This window comes from Hesperophylax consimilis, chromosome 7 (assembly GCF_061612785.1).
Source record: "Hesperophylax consimilis isolate HC1 chromosome 7, BYU_Hcon_1.0, whole genome shotgun sequence".
NCBI lineage: Eukaryota > Metazoa > Arthropoda > Insecta > Trichoptera > Limnephilidae > Hesperophylax > Hesperophylax consimilis.
The window spans coordinates 643,863-665,058 of NC_142842.1; the positions used below are offsets into that span (position 1 = coordinate 643,863).

A 21,196-nucleotide genomic window follows, 5' to 3' on the forward strand; every position below is an offset into this window, starting at 1 on the left:
AACTGCTAAGACGCCTGCTTAGAAAATTTTACTATATTATGCACAATGCGTAAAGCACATTCTATAAATAACTTTCCACGGACGACCTCATAATACTACAATGCAAAGCCTGTTTCCAATGTTAAGAAATGTCCCGCGAATGAAGTTGTTGAAGCATACGAGTATAGCTGGAAACGCTTTAAATAACGTGACACTGCTATTTGCGTAACGTTATTCACAAAAAGCGTCGCGGCGTCGCGCGTCGCGTAGAAATACGGCGCGTGGCGTGGTCCGCCAATAATGCCACGTCCGCCCGCTGCTACGTGTACCTTATAAGGTGAATATTTAGTTTCATTTTGTACACGCTTGTTATTGAATGATGTATTTTTAAAATTTTGTACCTATTGCGCTATGTGTAAGGCTGACATTTTGCCAAGTTTATAGACGTATTCTGTCTGATATTTAAATATTTGATGTTGATATATTATCTTTGTGACGTCTCATAGCGGTGTGTTGTGTAGACAGCAGTTTGTCTTCTTTTAAAAACATATTTCATTTATTGCTTTTATTTTTACGATAAGGGACTCCAATCCATTTTTAAAATTTTTTTATCAACCTTCTAATGTAAATATCAGTATATTTTTTAATTTTTAAAGTTTTCAATTTTTCGGGTTTCCCAAAATCGCACTTAATCTATGGACGTCACCCATGACGGACCAGTGACAAGAGCCTTTTTTCAACCGGATAGATATTTGAATATCATTGTATATCATTGAAAAACACTTGATGAAATCTTAGTCTTGTCTTCCTCCATGACTTAATTACTACCATTCACATTTGCATCGTATATTCTCCTTACACTCCTTTCCTCGCTCATTCGCTCTACATGCCCAAACCATCTAAGCGTCCCTTTCTTGATCTTACTCATTAAACTTACATCAGCCTTATACTCTTTGCGGATCTCCACATTTCTCACACGATCATGCATGGTTTTACCACACATACGCCTAAGGGATCTGATTTCTACAGCATTCAGTCTACTTTCATCCTTTCTCTGCCAGTTCCATGTCTCACTTCCGTTCATCAGGGGTAGGTACCAGCACTAAAACCCCGCTATTTGGGGAACTCTCCTCAAATTGGTAACTCTGAGGTCAATGTTGTAAACCATAGATATATTACTCATATAGACTGACCGTGATGACTCAACAGATTCAATGTACCTACCAAAGGGTGTGTTTTAATGTGATAGTGTTTTATTCGTTTTTAAATGAGGATTTATAATAATAAACGATTATCTAGGAATTTTATAATTTTAAAATAAAAAATAAATAAATGTTATAATAATAAACGAATATCTACGAATATCTAATAATCATAATACATCTATGTATAATAATATATAATAACACTATTCAGAATCATATATTCATAATCAGCGTTTATTTGTATATATGAATACATTTTTAAGCCATAATATTTTTAACTCAAGTTTCTTACTGTTTACCTGCTCAAGAAGACATTTTTTTTATTATTATTCGCTAGAAATAAAGAATTAAGTATATTTTAAATTGCTTGCTTTTAAATTAAAAGCTTAAGGTTTTGTAGTATCTTTTTTTAGGGTTTTTCGTATCACAAATATGGTGGCATAGGTACGTCATTTTTTTAAAACAGTTCATGTAAATAATTCACGTTAGAAAACCATCGAGTGTTGGTTGTTAAAAAAAAACTTTACGCAATAAACTTGAAGCGATTATTTTTTAAAGTTTTCTCTGCCTAAGGGAACACGGTTACTACCCTTGGATCTATCCTACGAATTTTCTCCTAGGTATACTGAAAACTACCCCACGAGTTTTCAGTTCGACTCCGAATCTAATTCTTGTGCAGAAATAATGCCCTCCTTTTGGGCATCCCCGACTTCTTCTCCCATTTTAACCAATCTCTAAACATTCTCGACACTAATCAGAAGAAATCTTTTGAAATTTTCATCTAAATCGGTAGATTAGTTTTTGAGTCTGTAGGGGACAAACAATGAAATATTCTTTTTTATTGATATAGATTTTGTGCATTTCTAACTAAATTGTTATATTTAGCAGTAATTATCATCATACGTCACATTTATAGTAGGTTGTAATCGTTACTTCAGTATTTAAGATGGCTGCGAACTTCACGGAAAATTATCCGTATAAATTATATTTATATTTTTGCATTATTTTCCATTTACGGTAAATTTAAAAATTGTCATGTTACTTATTTATGTATCAGGAATCTGAACCCTTATCTTATTGGAGTTAAAAAGTATGAAATGATTCACGTGTGTCTTCTTTTGTGGTTCCAGTCGGTTTCGCGGAGTGCGAGCGCGTGATCCAGCTGGGCAACGTCAGCGCGGGCAGCGTGCTGCACGTCAACTACCCACGCGCGCCGCCGCCCCAAGCCGACCTCAGCGTGCGTCTGTTGTCCCCGCAGGGCTACAGCGTGCTGCTGCGCCTGCACGCCGTGCGTTTCAGCGACGGAGACTGCGCCAAGGGCCGCGGCAAGATAGAGGTTAGTCATTCACTTTTATGGATCGCCATCGACCTCAGCGTGCGTCTGCTGTCCCTACAGGGCTACAGCGTGCGTTATGCTCCTATATGGTTAAAAAAACATTTGGTTTGTCATTTTTGCATTATTATTCTGTGTTTTTTGTTTAAAATCAACATATTGATAAACTTATTTTATTTAACTCTTAATCTATCATAGCAAGAATGACTTCCAACATACCTCGTTTCCCGTATATCAATATGACGTAAAATAATGATACTTACCTTTTCACAAACTTTTGACACTTTTGACGTAAAATAATGATACTTACCTTTTATGATAAATCTAACGAGAGCACGAAGAAAATTAAATGGAGAATATTGGTGGAACAAGTCAAAACTGTTTTAGTCAGAGAGGTGAGGATTTTATCTTCTTGATTAATGATTAAATGATAACAAAACGCTTCTCACAACTATCAATATATTTGGCATATACTACATAAAACCAGGGAGATAGAAACAGTAATGAATTTTACAAACGCTTGTTTTTCTGGTTCAAGGTATCATTTTCTTCCAGGCGTGTTCCTCTGGATTGAAGGTAGCACCCTCTTCCAATCGTGCTCTTACAGGACTTTTTCTGGAATGATGGCAACGAGGTCCACCCTCATGTCCGGGAATCAAGCGGCAAACTGTCTCCGATCCTCTCTGGCTCTCGGTAGAATTTTCAAGGCTTTTTTTTAACACCGATCGCGCACCCAACAAAAAAAACGCTTGCCCCAACTACGGCAGCCATTGTTTCTAATTTTTGTAGACAATGAGCGTAGGAGATCGCGTGGAGATCACGACAGAAGGAACGACGAACTCGTTTGAAAACTCCTTTAAATACCATCACAAGGTTAGGTAAATAAAACATTCCTTTCAAAATTGCGTCGGTATTCCAGGCAAAATCCGGCATCAGTCTCGCCAAAAGCCAGCCCAACCCCGCAAAACTAAATACACGTCACTATTCATCTTCCTCTTTTGCCACCTCTCCGCTTCCGCTATCTCCACTTCCGCCTCTCAACTTGTCATTGCACAAAAACCAGGTCCATCCACATATCTTGAAGTAACTACGTTACACTCGTTCCCTATCGCACTGGTACGAAATTTAATAAGTCTTGTGGTCTAAATATGTTGAAAATACATCATTTATGTGTGATCATTTTACGTCAAAGGCAAAATGATCACACCAACCTTTTGGTGTACACATTTTTATGTGCAATGTAGGTACAATAAAAATCCTGCCGGATCGCAAAAAAATTAAAAAAATTCTCATCTCTGGTGACCTACTCCAACCAATGCACTTACATATAGGAACCAATTCATCGACATAGAATCTGGACACTTTTATATACTCATATGCATATACAGCGCCCTTGAGGTGATTTTGCACAAAAACGGCGCTAAACAAATTATCCGAATATTATTATATACATTTTCCTTTTTATTTATATTGTCGATGTGCGATAACCGCGTAGAATATCCACAGATGGGTTAGATTATAATTGGTTATAATCTAGGCAGGTATATCCTTATGTAGATTAACGCTCCGTTCGCAGAAATAAAAAGATAAGTATTCGCAAATGTGACTTACGGAAGAGTTGGTTATTAAGTTCGATGATATGGTTCTTTTGGTAGCGCTCGTATGGGGGAGGAATTCAAAGGCACTCGTATAAGATTGAGCTAATTATAACTCCGGCTAAAAATCTAATTGACACATCGGTTGTTTTCTCGGTACGGTGTTTTTGTCAACTATCATTAGATGACGTTTTCGCTCCGGTGCGAGCGGCTCGATTCCACTCAAAGCAACACTGCGCAGATTCAAACCAGTAAAATTTGACTCCTAGCTTCCTTATTGGTTGGAGCGGAAAAAGTGTTAAAACAATTTAGCGTCACGAAACAGTCGAAAAGCAACAAAATACTATAATTAACCACCAGGTTAGGTTTGCCAAGCACTTAATTGAAACTGGCCATTACTTCGGATTTGTTCCCAATGTCCTGGGAAGAACCTAGGACGCATTGAGCACGCTTAGAAATCCAAAAAACTTAATTTTTTTCTCGGCTTTAAAAATAAAATTATTTAAAAACCCTACCATTCTCCCTTTAAACTGTCATAAACTTACCATCCATTCATACTCACAAGATCTCACCATGCCTACATCACCTCACAATAATTGCTCATGCGAGAACCTAAAAATATCTAACGAAATCGAGTACTTAGTACATATCATTTATACAACAAAAATACTACGCAAATTATGCTTCATTTCAGATCTATCCTTAATCTTAAAACATTAAAATGTGTCTACTTTGCACTCTTTCAAGCAATTGCTACATATGGAATTGTGGGATGGTGAGGTTGTGCATCTTCAATTAATTAATTCTAAGGATAATATTCAAATGTCACCCGTCACACCAAGAATATTCTTATATACAAATGGAAAAAAATATCATGATAAAAACACATCAAAATATTCACACCCGTTACTCGTCAGTCGTCACACCTAAAACGTGTAATTCCTCCAACAAAAACAGCATTCGCGAGGTGACAATTCTCTTATATTGCTCCCTAGATATGCAATTCACTCAATATATATACTAGAAAATCTGAAACTGACTTAAATCTTCATATAAATTCAGAATTGGCAAAGGAAATTAACTATTAAAATTTTCGTGTCATTAAATTAAATTAACTGTTATTTTATTACATTCTATTCATATGTTTTCTTTTTTTTTCACCTCTTTTTTTTCTCTCTCTCTCTCTCTTATATTTTACATCTTAACATTGTAATCTAAAACATTATGACTACTATAATACGGGCATGAGCCTAGTATGGTGGTTGTAGACAACAAAATAAATGTAATCATTTAAATTTTTATGAATAAAGAAACACTTAGGACGGGTTGTTTCGGAGAATTTGAAAAATTCATCAAATTTTAACGTTCATTTTCAAGTTCTGCGAAAGATTTTTTCAAGTTCTGTTTTTATTTCAGTTTTGTCAAGCAACTAGCATATAATGATATAATAACAGAAATTGAATAGGACTCTCACAGAACCCGAAAACGAATGTTGAAATTTGATGATTTGTTCAAATTCTCCGATACAACCCGTCCTAACAATTCATAAATCCTAACTTCTTTTCAATGTTTTATAATAAGCCATATTCTCAAACTCCGGTAATTTTTTGGTTTCGGTTGTCTCCTTATTGTACCTTTTTTTAAGCCCCGGCATTCTCAATTTCTACGGATTTATAAGAAGTTTCTCGCTAACACCTTAAGTCTTGAAGTTTCAAAAAAAAGTTATTTTTTAATGTAATATCTATACATTTGTTTTACCGAAAACTTAATTATTTGAAATTTCCTAGATAGAAAAAAATCGCAAATTAAGCTCCGAAAATTATTAAAAAACGTTTTCTTCTGTTATTTAATATGTTATAGGCATGAAAAAATTTGTGAAGTGAGTGTATGTTTAAATGCAAGTAAAGAATTCGTCGAGAAATATTTGCTCTATTTCAAATGAGTAGTTTATTGTTAAATATTTTCACATCAGTCGCTTACGTCTGTTCATTCCAATCGTTTTAAATATTAGCGCGCTCTCTCTAACATTCGGATTTACATAAGTCCATTTCAAACAATCATCATTCGCCGCTCAGATGGATTGCTTATTGGACCTGTGCTAGTATTTTTGGCATCTAAAATTACGTGATTTACTGTAAAAAATAATTAATTTCAAATTTTGGAATAACTTATGTCACGTGTATACTGTATATAGCATTTATCGGTTAAATAATATACCAAAAATGAAAAACAAATAACAAACATAAATTAAATCTCCAAAGGTACACATGCCGCGATGGGTACGTTAGATTCTTGCTACTGAGGGCGGACAAGCCCATTTTGCATAGTCCCCGTATATTTATTATTGCATTAATATTAATATATTATTTTCTTATATTATGTTAACATACGTTTTTTACTGCAAATAAGTATTTTTTTTTTAAATTGTAAAACGAAAGATTTATTTACAAACTTTTGGTGTCCGATTCTCAGTACCATGTTATGGAATAATAATAATAATAATATAGAATTTATACAGCGCAGTTGTGTCATTTCACTTTAAGTGCCATTTACCATGACAAACTTAAAAACGGTAATTTAGTATTAGTGGTCCAGCGGTTGTTTTTCAATTGGACAGTTCGGAAAAGGTTTTTTTATGTTGTTATCGATGTAGAATGAAGCTGAACAATGTTGTTATCGATGTAGAATGAAGCTGAACAATGTTGTTATCGATGTAGAATGAAGCTGAACAATGTTGTTATCGATGTAGAATGAAGCTGAACAATGTTGTTATCGATGTAGAATGAAGCTGAACAATGAAAAAAGCGTAAAAGATCATTGTCAAATGGAATTGCAAGTCTAAATTTAAATAGAATTGACAAATCTTGCGTCGCTTGACACCACGAAACCACCATACTCTTAAATTCGCACCTAGTATTTTTGGATACTGCGGACGGGCAAACTCTTATTTTATTTAATATTGTATTTTAATGTTTGTTAACGTATCCTCTTTAAAATAATTTTCCGTAAGTACATGGATGGTGTAGTTATTTCTAATTTACTATATTAACATAATATGTATTTTGAGTTGTGGACTCATAACGTACTTATCCACAAATTGATATAGAAAATAATATCTGGGCATTTTTCACAATATCAAATAAAGATTAGTCACACTTTTTTCAAATAACCTACCACGCCTGGATCCCTGGAGCCGGCTCTGAATACAATTGGTATTTGATTACGATACAATAAGCCTTTATCCAATTACATTTGAATGGCAGCAAGCAGCAGGCTGCAATGCACATTGATGATGTATGGAGATTTATAGATCTATGAATGCACCATACATCATAGAGCCTGCAATAAATGCTTGAAATCATTAATGCGAGCTGTAAGCTTAAGCCAGTGTAATTGTTCAGCCTCTACATATGTACATTAGGTGTTTGCCATTCATTTTCAGGCAACGCGATGGCTGCTTGTTTGATTACAACTGTGCCTCTCCACGTGTCTATTATAAAAATTCCTGGAAAGTATCAATATTTACATCGTTCATTATTTTACCTAGTTTGTGTCTTTGAAATAATCATCTGCATGATGAACATAAAACACTTAATGCATCCTTATGATGAACCCGCTTGGCCGTCCAATTGGCCAAGAGCAGCTTTGAATACAGATATCGCAAATTGTGCATGGAGCAGATCTTCTCATTGCGTATGCTCACTGAGAAGTTTTGTAACGTATGCAATTTTAGGTAGGTACATTCCAATGTTTAAAAGGAAACGGTAGAGCTGAGATCTCATCTCAAGATTGTGGGAATAATTTCCTGTCAAGTAAGTTAAGTGATCATAAATAAAAGAGTGAGTTCTTAATGGAAAATATATTGAAACATCAAAAGCAACTACAAAGGAGTACAGATGATAAACATGTAATCATAGAAATAAATATAGGCACATACCCGATGGACTCTTGAATTAAACTAAACTAACTTAACGTGAAACGAAAGAACGACGACGAATGGCGAACGAAAACTTGCTCTCGGCAGCGGGGAACGGACCCGGGACGGAGGCCAGGACATCCTTCTCTTAGTGGAAGCAGGAGGACGCATCTCCTTCAATGGACGCCTGCAGGGGCATCAGGCCTGCAGCACGTGGTAGTCGACCAGACTCTTCAACGGAGCCAAGACAGCAATCCGTTTTCTTAGTGGCAGCGGGACAGCAACTCCCTCAATGGACGCCTGCAGGGGCATCAGGCCTGCAGCACGTGGTAGCCGACCAGGCTTGTCTTACAGACTTCGGGAACAGCAATCCGTTCCTTCGCGACGCGGGAAAACTCAGCCATCAACTACTAGCCATAGCTAGGACCGATCCATTTACGGTTTCAGTTCCGAAACACGAGTATACAAATATGACCAACGGCCAACACTGGATGAAAAGCGGGATTCCATAATCCCCACTAGAAATAATAATCAACACGAACTATTCGTGAAAGGATAAACACCCCGCGCCTTTTTTAAAAGAAATAATAACTCCTATTCACATGATTAACTCAGATTGAAGCCCCTTTGAAGGAGAGTGACTGGATCCACCGGTCAGCAGCCCAGCTGACCGGGGAGGAAGTGACCATAAACAAAACTCTACTACCTTCCTTCAAAATATTGCCAAAGTTCGAAAAAAATACCCATAGACAAAATAAACCCAATTAGGCAAGAACTTCTCTTGTCACAAATATTTATGTGACAATTCCCCCCTTCCCACAAAATGTTTGCCCTCAAACATGAACAACTAAGACCACTAATAAACTAAACTATGAGTCCAACAGGTGTCTAGAAAAATGAAAACATAAACAATAATTAGTAGTTATAATAGCAACTTAGAATTAAGTTTCTTAAAAACTAAATTTCTTAAAAATAAATTTCTTAATAATAAAGAAAAAAAACAAGATCACTTTTCCTTGCACAGGAAATCAAGGCCAATTTGGCTTCACTTTAGGGTGGTTAAACAGCCCTCACTTACACTGAATTTACGCTATAATTAAATAGCAAAATGAGAAACCTATCTAACTAAGTCCATCCGGTTTAACAGTCTTATGACAAAACTTAAAATTAAACAATACTTAAAATTAAACAATCATAGATAATGAAAATATCTTTATAGATATACATTTTTTTTTTTTACAATTCAGAACAATGGAGTTCAAAGTAGGCAAAATTAGTACACAAGAAAATACTGTTCTGTGTTATTAGTAGTATAGAATCAGTTTACAAACTGTCTATTAGACGTGACCAGAGTATGGGTTTGTATTGGATTATTTATCCATCATTTTTTATCGTTCGTTATTGAACCAGGATTTACAATTCCGAAGAAATACCAATAAGTAACAGAGTCGTCAAACAAGAATAATATTCAAATTATTCTTTTTGCGAAAGTCAAATCAGGTCAGGATTTATAAAACAATAAATACCTGCCAATCAAGGTGGACAGAATAGGGTTTACATAACACAATACCTATCTATTTATCAATCAGTTCATGACCAAAGTCAAATGGTACTAAAAAGCAAAACAGAAACTAGTAAGTTAAGCTCATACCTTAGGATATACAAAAATCCATATAACAATCTGCAGCAAACACTCAACAGAGTGACATTGTTTGTAAAAAAAATGAGACCAAGGCAATACCCAAGCTGGCATTCCTTAAAAAAAACACTCCAAGTGTAGACAAAACGTCAGCATTTCTTGTACAAACAAAACAAAATTGTGTGATCAACTATGGCTTTCAGTGAGTTGACACTATTCGAGGGGTGATCAATCCAAAATTTAATGAATGACACTAGTAATACTTAATTTATAGTCTAATACTGGTATTAACAGTAAGACTCTAATGTTTATCACATTTAGACTTAAAAACTAAACAGAAACACACTTTCCTGTATTAGAGGCAAAGTGATAATTCCAAAGGAATTAATTCCTAGTTAAGCACGCCAAAGCAGTACTAACTTCGTTAGAGACAAAACAACTTTCTTATGAACTAAGACTTATTTAAAGAACTTTTAGGAAAGCAATACCATACTTAAAGTTTATGAAATACAAACTAACAATAAAAGAACTAACAGAACTTTTGTGCATCAGAAAGTAGCTCAAGTCTCTGAAACACAAAATTCCAAGATATACATTCTCAAGTTCCCTGGAGGTTCAATGGGCCGATAAAAGGGCCTCCAGTGGACTAAAAAAGAAGGGCTTAAACTTAAAAATAAAAACATTACAACATAATCCGTTATACAGACGGAACCAAGAAATAAATCAATGTGTGTGCATGTATGTAACTAAGTGTATTATAACCAATATAATCAAATATTTGAAACTAAAATCCCAAAACCAAAATCCCGAATCTAGTGTATGTTATTAATAACAAGAAAAACATAGTAACGAAGAAAGAAAGACTTATCTAACAAAATTTGGGCGCCAGTGACCACAAGGATCACGTTCCAGTTTACCGAGGGTAAATAAACGGTTTATCGTCGATAAACTAGATTTTAGTGTCCGTACTGAGCACAAGAAATGAAGGTACCAAACTCCAAATCATGAGAACAGAACAGTCACAAAAGAAACAAATGCCATAATGTGAAGGGTTGGTAGGCCTACACACTAAAACATTAGCTTCCTTAAAGGAAAAAAAAACAAAACTAATCTACCCGAACAATATCTTTTACGTGAAAATTGCCTACAATTTTACCTTGCATATCTGCCAAGGTGTATACTAAATCTGAAACTTTATTTTTTATAACATTACGCACGAATCTTGGTGCCAACTTATGAGAAAAGTAATCCGGACCACTGGATTGAACAAAATTCTTCCTCCAAACGACATCACCTATATCATAAACCACGGATTTACGGCGTAAATTATAATGTTGGGCATTCTTTTTAAAGGCCTGTACTAATGCATTTGAAACTTGTTCATAAATAGGAACTAAGTCTTCCAACTTCTTTGCAAAACCGGCTCTAGACTGATCTAAAGGTATGTCTGTGGGACTAGAAGAAACATTAAATTTATGTAAATTACCGTCAATAATTTGTTCCCTGCCGTGCATGAGGAAAAAAGGCGTGAAGCCTGTAGCAAAATTAACAGAATTATTCAAGGCTGACTGTATCTGAGGCAGAAATCTAGACCAATTACGATGGTCAGACTCGGTCAAGATAGACAAAGCAGTCCCGACAGTTTGGTTATATCGCTCGACTACATTGTTTTGCGGGGTGTAATACGCGTTATAAAAAGGCATAGGAACATTATAATCGGACAACAATTGTTTAAACTCTTTTGAAATAAATTGTTTACCATTATCACACACAAAGGTTTGAGGAACACCGTGAACCAGAAAAATGAATTGTTCAACATTTTTTACAATGCTTTTAGCAGTAGCATTTCTTAGCGGAAAAATCCAAGTGTATTTCGAAAAGACGTCAACAACCGATAAAATATACATAAATCCCGCGTAACTACGTGGAAGAGGACCAACAAGATCGATAGACAACATTTGCATCGGTCTGTTGACTATTTTAGGATTCGTAGAAATACCCGCCGGCGCTGATGTATTTATTTTATGTGCTTTGCACGTTTTACACTTATTAACAAATTTTTTGACATCATTGTACAAACCCGGCCAAAAATAACGTAGTTGGACTTTTTTATATGTTCTGAATACACCTGGGTGGCAAGAATTAATAGACTCGTGTTCTTTACTTAAAATTGCGTTACGGTCCTCAAAAGGCACAACCAACTTCCAGGCTGTATCCTCCTGCAAATCGAAACGAGATTTAGAATGTCTAAATAAACAATTATCTTTAATTTGGAAATTATTGAATCGTTGTGGATTATTCATACAATTGGAAAACAAATTATTATACCAACTATCAGAAATTGTAGGCGTAGAATCTAAGGCAGCAACGGTAAAATCATCTTTACGAGAAAGAACATCTGGAACAGTATTCAATTTTCCTTTTCTGTGCACCACATCAAAAGAATACTGAGAAAGACGCGTAGACCAACGAGCTAGTCTACCAGTTGGATTGGACAACGAAACCAACCACTGCAAACTGGAGTGATCCGTTACCACTGTGAAATGAACTCCTTCTACGTAAGGCCTGAAATGATTCACCGAATCTAACACCGCAAGGAGTTCGCGCTCCGTAACGCCATAGTTTCTCTCGTGAACATTTAAACACCTAGAGAAAAAAGAAACAGGATGTTCTTCACCGTCGAACACCTGGGTAAGCACGCCGCCGATTCCAACGTTGCTCGCGTCGCAATGTATAGTAAAGGGCAAAGAAAAATCTGGGCAGCTAATAACGGGAGCAGAAGTAAGAGCTTTTTTTAATTCTTTAAACGCGTTTTCTGCTTCTGGAGACCATGAAAAATTACTTATTCCCATTCTAGAACCAGTGAGTTTAGTCAACGGGGCCGCAATAGTAGAGAAATCTTTAATAAAACGCCTGTAATAACCGCACAGACCTATAAAAGCTTTAATTTGTTTAGAATTTTTTGGGGTAGGGTACGTTCGAATACATTCTAATTTAACGGGGTCTGTACGAAGACCTTTCGCGTCTACGATATAACCTAGATATTTCAACTCTTCTTTACAAAACTCACATTTTTTGAGGTTAACTGTTAGGCCCGCATCTCTTAAACGTTCATAAATTTTAATCAAAATCTTCAAATGTGATTCAAAATTCTCTGAAATAATAATCAAATCATCGAGATAGCAAAATACGTTCTCGTCGAACTCAGGACCAAAAAGGGCATCCACAAGACGCTGCAATTCGCTGGGAGCATTCTTAAGACCAAATGGCATCCTCACAAATTCAAATAAACCGTGGCCTGGTACAACGAAAGCCGTTTTAGGACAGGATTCCTTATCCAAGGGAATCTGCCAAAACGATTTGGACAAATCTATTGATGAAATAAAACGAGCACCCCTAAGTTTATCTAAAATACGTGAAATATACGGAAGAGGATAGGAATCAGCCAGAGTAACGCTGTTCAAGCGCCTTGAGTCCAAACAAAATCTGACAGAACCATCCTTCTTAGGGACAATCAAAACTGGGTTTGACCAAGCCGAACGAGAACGACGGACAACACCTAAATCCAACATTTCTTTTAATTGAGCTTCTAGTTGCTTCTGACGAGTTTGAGACAAAGGATAGTAACGCTGCTTAATAGGATCCCCTGTTGTCTTTATTTTATGACGTACCAAATGGGTTTTTCCTAAACCTCGTTCTTCGAAAGAAATCGACTTGAACTTAAATATAACCGAATTTAACTTTAGATTGTCTTGAGGGGACAGCAAGGAAGCTGATGTTAATTTACGAACCTCACTGACAACATTCCCAAAATCAACATTGCTGTCAACTTTTGGAAACAACTGAGGGGCCACGTCAAATTGCTTCCAAAAGTCAACCCCCAAAACAATTGAAGAGGACAGAGACGGAATTATAAAAAAATTAATATATTTTTTAATATTATTATAAAATACCAATACTCGCATGGTACCAATTATATCCTGACGTTTGCCATCCGCGGTGGTAACGTAGGAATCTAATTTCTTTAACTTAAATCCTAGACTTATGAAAAAATTATAAACAGAACCCCCGAAACAACTGACAGATGCTCCACTGTCTAAAAGTCCTGAAAAAACCAAATTCTTAATTTTAATATTAACATGTGGTCTAACATCTTGTCCACAATCAGCTAACGGCAAACATGCGTCCATGTTGCGCGTGGAAAACTTAAACTTAGATTTATTACTAGAAACTGCCGACGACCCCTTATCACCCTTGTGCACAGAATGCAAAAGATCGTTGGCTAGTTTTTTGAATTATACTTATTTGCGTCATTATGCTTAAAAGAGTCCCTTTTCCATTTTTGACAAAATTGTTTCGTATGTCCCTGTTCTTTACAATAGAAACAATTAAAAGTTTTCTTACTATTAGAAGAAGAACTTGAAGAAGACGCGCGTGGAGAAAAGGAAGCCTGATTATACTTAACACGTGGAGAAAACGACCCTTGAGCTTGAGGCGGATACAACGGTTGAGAATACGGAACCCGATTAGAATACGACGATTTAGGAAACGAAACTCGCGGAGAAGGATTAAAGTGTGGAGCGGGTTTTTCTACCGAAAGTTTATCAAATTTACTGCACACACTTACTAGGGCTGAAAGACTCTTATCCGAGAAATAAGCAACGGCCAAGGCGTATTTAGGTAGGAGACTGTCACAGACTAAGTCTACCAATTGTTCTTCCGAGAGCGGAACATCCAACCTCAAGTTTGCTAATTGAACATCTTCAACATATTCTACCACAGCTTGATTAAACTTTTGCTTCATAGCGAACAAGGCTTTTAAAGCTTCCGTTTGGTTGGTACAAACGTCAAAACGGGAAATGAGGAGCTTTTTCAAAGTTGACCAAGACAGAGAGTCGTCAAAAATAGTCCTAAACCAAGAAAGAGCTCTTCCCTCTAGGAGGTCAGAGAAAGCGGTAACAACCGAGGACAACTCCACCTTCCGGCTTCTAGATAGTTCTTCAATTCGTAAAATGAAATCTCTGACGTCCGAAGACCCAGAAAATTTTAAACCCCAAGAATGGACAGAAGAAGAAGTTGAAGGAATAGCCGACTGATAATAATTATTAATTATAGTTTTAGTATTTTCTGAAGAAACTGTATTATCATCCCCCACATCTATATTAGAACCACCCCCAACTTTCAGACTTTTATTAAAGGAGCGAGCCTGTTCGCGCATACTGGATAGAGTAGCTTCCGGAACGATGTTACGATCCGATAACAATTTAATCATTTCCTCCTTCGTCACCCCATTAATATCCGAAATCGCCATCTTTGTTAAACTGGAGAAAATGATAATTAGAAATTAAATAATTATTCTTTAATAAGAATAATAACTTAAATGTAATAATGAGATATAAATAATAATTTATTTATAACACATCAATTACCAAACCCCCTGTACAAGTCAACTCGACAAGTATAAATTGTATACATTAACACGAGACACAACAGTACCGTCAAAGTATCCTCCTAATATTTCAGTGCTCACCAGGCGACGGTATACAAGTACGATTATATACTAGAACGCCAAGTACAATTACGAATCAAGGACATTTACTTTATTGTAATTTAATCAAAAAAAAACAATTATCCAAATTGTTATAATAATTGATAAAGAAAACAATTAACCAAATTGTTATGATAATTGATGTAGATGATGATGATGCTCTTTATTAAAAAATTACACGTCGTTATTTTCGATTAAATAAACCGCAAAAAAAAAATAACGAAGTCTTGTGCAGACATTGACAGTTATCCATGTTTGTAAACAATGTAGTATTTACTAGTGCCTAATGTCAGATGACACCACAACAACATATTCAATAATGACAGAAGTGCGCTGTCATTGAAAAATAACCATGAAAAGTCTCGTTACCATTTTTGTATATGAAATGGTAATATCATATAAAAGATTCTTTGAAAAAGGTATTTCATTATAAAATAACAATATTGAACATTATTTGCATGTTTATGTTTCATCATGATAGATGACAAATGTCAATGTACACATTTTGACAGATAGTATTTTTAGAATGTAAACAAGTTATTTGTTTTGATAGTAATTGTGATAGTAATAAGGTAGGTAATTTATTTTTGACAAAGTCGTAATTTAAATGTGTACTGGATTCATAAAAACTTGAATATTACTGTGCAAATATATTTAAAAAGTAAGTATTGTACGTAGTACATAGTATTATGTTTGACACTACATTGATATTACTATCAATAATTATGATTTACTTACGAATAACTTGTAACAAAGTATTTCGAAAGTATCAAAAGGATATTTAAATTGTGTTTACGTTGGAATTTGTATTTACCCAGGAACGTAAACAAAACTACATATTATGATAACACAGAATATACCGAACTATATTTTGTAGCAAATAATAATGAAAGGTTTTACTAATCATTATTCAATTCGCATTGCGTATAAACAAAGATGTTTAATCAAGTTATTATTAATCAGTATGACAGGTACGAAACAAGTTTTAACCTTCAAAATTTTGACAACTAATCTTGTTCATAGATCAACAAGAGAATCATAGACAATCGATATTATATTTTAAGAAAAAATAATAATTAATTTACTCAAACACTCGAAAACTTCTAACTTCATCAGTAATAAGTTGTCTATGATCAAACAATGAAAAGTTCTTTGCAATACAATGACATTTCAAAATGCAAACAACATAATTATTATAGGTTATGTATGAGGATACATGAACATAACATTAATATTAAAGGTCAATAGAAGACATTATGATGTGAATGTAAGTATGGAAATGCTAAGTGCACACACATTGATTCAACTCTAATATTATCAACTAGTATTAATGAAAACCCAACCTGACATGACAGAAAAAAGTATACGGCACCGAAAATGAAATATTTTAAACGTTGAGCGCCAAATGTAACGTATGCAATTTTAGGTAGGTACATTCCAATGTTTAAAAGGAAACGGTAGAGCTGAGATCTCATCTCAAGATTGTGGGAATAATTTCCTGTCAAGTAAGTTAAGTGATCATAAATAAAAGAGTGAGTTCTTAATGGAAAATATATTGAAACATCAAAAGCAACTACAAAGGAGTACAGATGATAAACATGTAATCATAGAAATAAATATAGGCACATACCCGATGGACTCTTGAATTAAACTAAACTAACTTAACGTGAAACGAAAGAACGACGACGAATGGCGAACGAAAACTTGCTCTCGGCAGCGGGGAACGGACCCGGGACGGAGGCCAGGACATCCTTCTCTTAGTGGAAGCAGGAGGACGCATCTCCTTCAATGGACGCCTGCAGGGGCATCAGGCCTGCAGCACGTGGTAGTCGACCAGACTCTTCAACGGAGCCAAGACAGCAATCCGTTTTCTTAGTGGCAGCGGGACAGCAACTCCCTCAATGGACGCCTGCAGGGGCATCAGGCCTGCAGCACGTGGTAGCCGACCAGGCTTGTCTTACAGACTTCGGGAACAGCAATCCGTTCCTTCGCGACGCGGGAAAACTCAGCCATCAACTACTAGCCATAGCTAGGACCGATCCATTTACGGTTTCAGTTCCGAAACACGAGTATACAAATATGACCAACGGCCAACACTGGATGAAAAGCGGGATTCCATAATCCCCACTAGAAATAATAATCAACACGAACTATTCGTGAAAGGATAAACACCCCGCGCCTTTTTTAAAAGAAATAATAACTCCTATTCACATGATTAACTCAGATTGAAGCCCCTTTGAAGGAGAGTGACTGGATCCACCGGTCAGCAGCCCAGCTGACCGGGGAGGAAGTGACCATAAACAAAACTCTACTTCCTTCCTTCAAAATATTGCCAAAGTTCGAAAAAAATACCCATAGACAAAATAAACCCAATTAGGCAAGAACTTCTCTTGTCACAAATATTTATGTGACAGTTTCTGGTAAAAAACCAGAAACTTTTCTGTGCTTTTGTTGATCTACACAAAGCATACGTCCGAGTCGACGGGAAAAAGCTATGGAAGGTGTTGTCCAAGTATGGAGTGAATGCGAATCTGACTCAGGCAATTGCGTCTCTGTATGAGGGTAGCGTTGCATGTGTTAGGGTAAACGGTGGTTTTACTGGGTGGTTTGATATCACAAAAGGTGTTAAATAAGGCTGCGTAATGTTACCGTAGTTATTCAATCTATACGTGGATAATTGTATGCAAGAATTGAAAGAGGTGGGATTGGGCGCGAGTTCGAGTAATCTGAAAGTATGCTGATAATGCGGTGCTGATTTCTAATAATATGGATGATCTAAAGTCTCTCGTGTCTAGGATGAACGAAGTATTCATGAATAATGAGTTAATGATGAATTTAAGTAAGTCTAAAGTAATGGTGTTTGAAAGAGAGAGTACGAAAACAGTGTGCAATATAGTTGTGAATGAGGAATACTTGGAACATTTTTGAACAATTTTGTTTTTTTTTTATACGAATACAGATTAATGATTACGGTAAGTTCCAAAGAAATAGACACTGTTAGTTTCACCCTGGTTTCAACCACTAATCGGAATGTAAACTTTGCTTGACGTGACTTTTGCCGTGTTACCAGTCCAATATAATCGGTCGGATACTCTTTATGATTCCCCTTCGTTCTTACTAGCTTCAGTCTCCCAGTAAACCCTACATTGCGACGCCAAACCCACCGGCTCAGGACAGTCAGGTTTCATGTTCATCATTCAAACCAAAATGTACCCTGGCTTTCATCTGATCTGCAAAGGGGTTTAGAACAAACAATATTTAATTTCAGCCAAGTGCCCAGCATATTTTCGCAAATCTTTTATCATTATGAAAAACTGAAAAATACGAAACAAAGATCAAGAGGTTTTGTTTCAATCTAATAAATTAAAATTAATATTTCCGTCCTCTATCAAACTGACGATAGAAATAAATAGTTGAATTCACCTAAAATTCTTCAGAAAGAACGTTTCTCGTTCCAGAATTTTAGGTTGATATATTTTTTATTTGGAAAGGGTATGAAAATAAAAACTATTATCTGAATAGATAAGTGGAGATGTAAGAGTCAGACTATGGTTGAGGCTCCATAATTTGCTCTAGATTAATGAGGTTAGTATCTTGGCTACGGTGCGGAGTCAGCCTTTCCGAAGCATAGAAAAATAACAACTCGCTGAATTAAATCAACTGCTTCTATTGAACTACACGAGCTAAAATTACGCCTTACATGGTAAAAAACCTATCCAACTGGTGTTGTCCTTCGTTGAACTCCAATATTGTTTCATAGAATTTAGTGTAAGCTCCATCGCCCTCTGTTAAACTCGATCGCTTCGTCGGCGATCTTGGGAAATTCCACCATTCTGGTCATAGGCAGGCCCTGACCTTCACCAAGTGAATTAAAGCGGAACGTACCAAAGTGTACCTGGTGTAAGTCCACCATTCAGAATTGAAACCTTGCTTTAATTGGCTCAAGCCGTGTTTGGTGACCAGATAAGAATAGCCAGGTTCTCTCTCACATTTCTCTTCCCCATCTCCTTCATCTGCCCACTACCTTCAGCCTCACAACACACCCATATGGGGATGCCATAGTGTCACTGGCTCCAGACCGTTGGGAGTAGTTGGGACTCTTGTGCGGTATTCATATATTTTTTTTTTTAAATCATCTATTGGTGGACACTGGCTTCTTGAGATTAATGAATTCGGAAAAGCTCGTCATGAATGTAGCAACAGTACTTGTTTATTGACCTTCTCAGAAGCCAAATAGTGCGTGTGCACCTATACTTGTTTATGGACCTCCTCAGAAGCCAAATAGTGCGTGTGCACCTATACTTGTTTATTGACCTCCTCAGAAGCCAAATAGTGTGTGTGCACCTATACTTGTTTATTGACCTCCTCAGAAACCAAATAGTGAGTGTGCACCTATACTTGTTTATTGACCTCCTCAGAAGCCAAATAGTGCGTGTGCACCTATACTTGTTTATTGACCTCCTCAGAAACCAAATAGTGCGTGTGCACCTATACTTGTTTATTGGCCTTCTCTGAAGCCAAATTTGAGTTTTATGGAAATAAATATAAAACCAACAGTTTGTATAATAAAGTTTTCAACAATAATTATAATTATTTTTCAATTCAATCCATTCGGATTGGTTTGTCTTGCTATTCATTTTATTGTCTGGGAAACAATAAAATGAATAGCAAAACCGAAAGCAAAATGTAAATTTATTTTAATTTGTTTCCCGATGCGGCCGCATTCAGACCGCAAGACAAAGCCTTCATTATAACCTTAGCCTGTCTTACATAGCTCTTTGATTCTCCGTCTTTCAAACTTGTAGACAGCGGTTTTAATATTATTGTAATGAGTGATAAGGGGTCATATTAATATTAACTTGGCAGCTGACGACGGTAACTGAGTAGGGACTTTGCAGAAACGGTTTCGAAAATTGATCCCACATTTAAAAGCTCTATGGTTCACGATGGAAATGAAATTGTAATCTGATAAATTCATTTGATACAAAAAAAAATAATTCCGCGTACAAAAAACTACAGCGCACAGTGTGACATTTAACTTAATTTGTAAAAGCTAACAGATTTTCTGTTTTGAAGTTAAATTTTAACATATTATTTTTATGAATGCAAGTTAACTTATATTACACCTCCGAATTGTCAAAAAATATTGTTTTCTAAATTTTCCGGTTAAGGACTTTCTAAAAGGACTTGGAAATGCTAGTGAGAAAAAAATTACCGGTGTAAATTGAAGAGTTCATTTTCGTGCACCTCGAATTCAACCTTTTCCTATTGTTACAGCAATTACTTATTACTAGCAGAAGTCACCGGCCTTTTCGGGGCTTTACGCAGAGTTTTTCAAATTCGTATGTGGACAATAACATTCTCCGTATTTTGAACATTTTTTAAATCTCACGTTAACAGTCACCTTCCTCTTGTTTTGAACGTCAAGTGTGAAAAATTTCATCAACCTTCTCGCAATAAAACTGTGGATTCATGTAAAAAAAACTAGCCACAGACACTCTTCTTTATATAAATAAGTACAATAACATACAGATAGATGAAACTGTTGTGGAAAATTCAATTTTCATTGGAACTTTTCTTTTAATTACTTTTCAGTTGAGACCGTTTCCTTTTTCTGTCTCCTGTTCTTTTTTATGTGTGGTTTAGATTTATTAGTATTATCTTCTTCTTCAATGTTATGTAAAATGATTTGTTAAATTTTATCTAGAATCTAAATTCAATTAAATTTTACAATCATATAAAAAGTTAAATAATTCGTTAAATTAAATTGATTCACGGATTTCAACAATGATTTTTTATCCGAATTGAAATAGAATTCCTTTAATAAACAATATTCCAAGAAGGTTTTGACAAATAATTGAATTCTAAAGAATAATTCTATTCAATAGTCATCATGAAATAAAAGCACATTTTGGGTTAAAACAGGGATGGACTTCTCGGTATTCTGAATGCTCGGCACTGGGCACTTTATTGTAAGTACG

At 35.7% G+C, this 21,196-nt stretch overlaps 1 protein-coding gene across 1 annotated transcript in view; it reads left to right on the top strand.

Moving 5' to 3' along the window:
- LOC149422101 (uncharacterized) overlaps positions 1-21,196 on the top strand; it is a 592,400-nt gene that overhangs the window by 528,832 nt on the left and 42,372 nt on the right. The window contains exon 14 of the mRNA XM_089633082.1: positions 2,315-2,520. Within this exon, the coding sequence (XP_089489208.1) occupies positions 2,315-2,520 (206 nt within the window). The remainder of the gene's footprint in view (positions 1-2,314; positions 2,521-21,196) is intronic.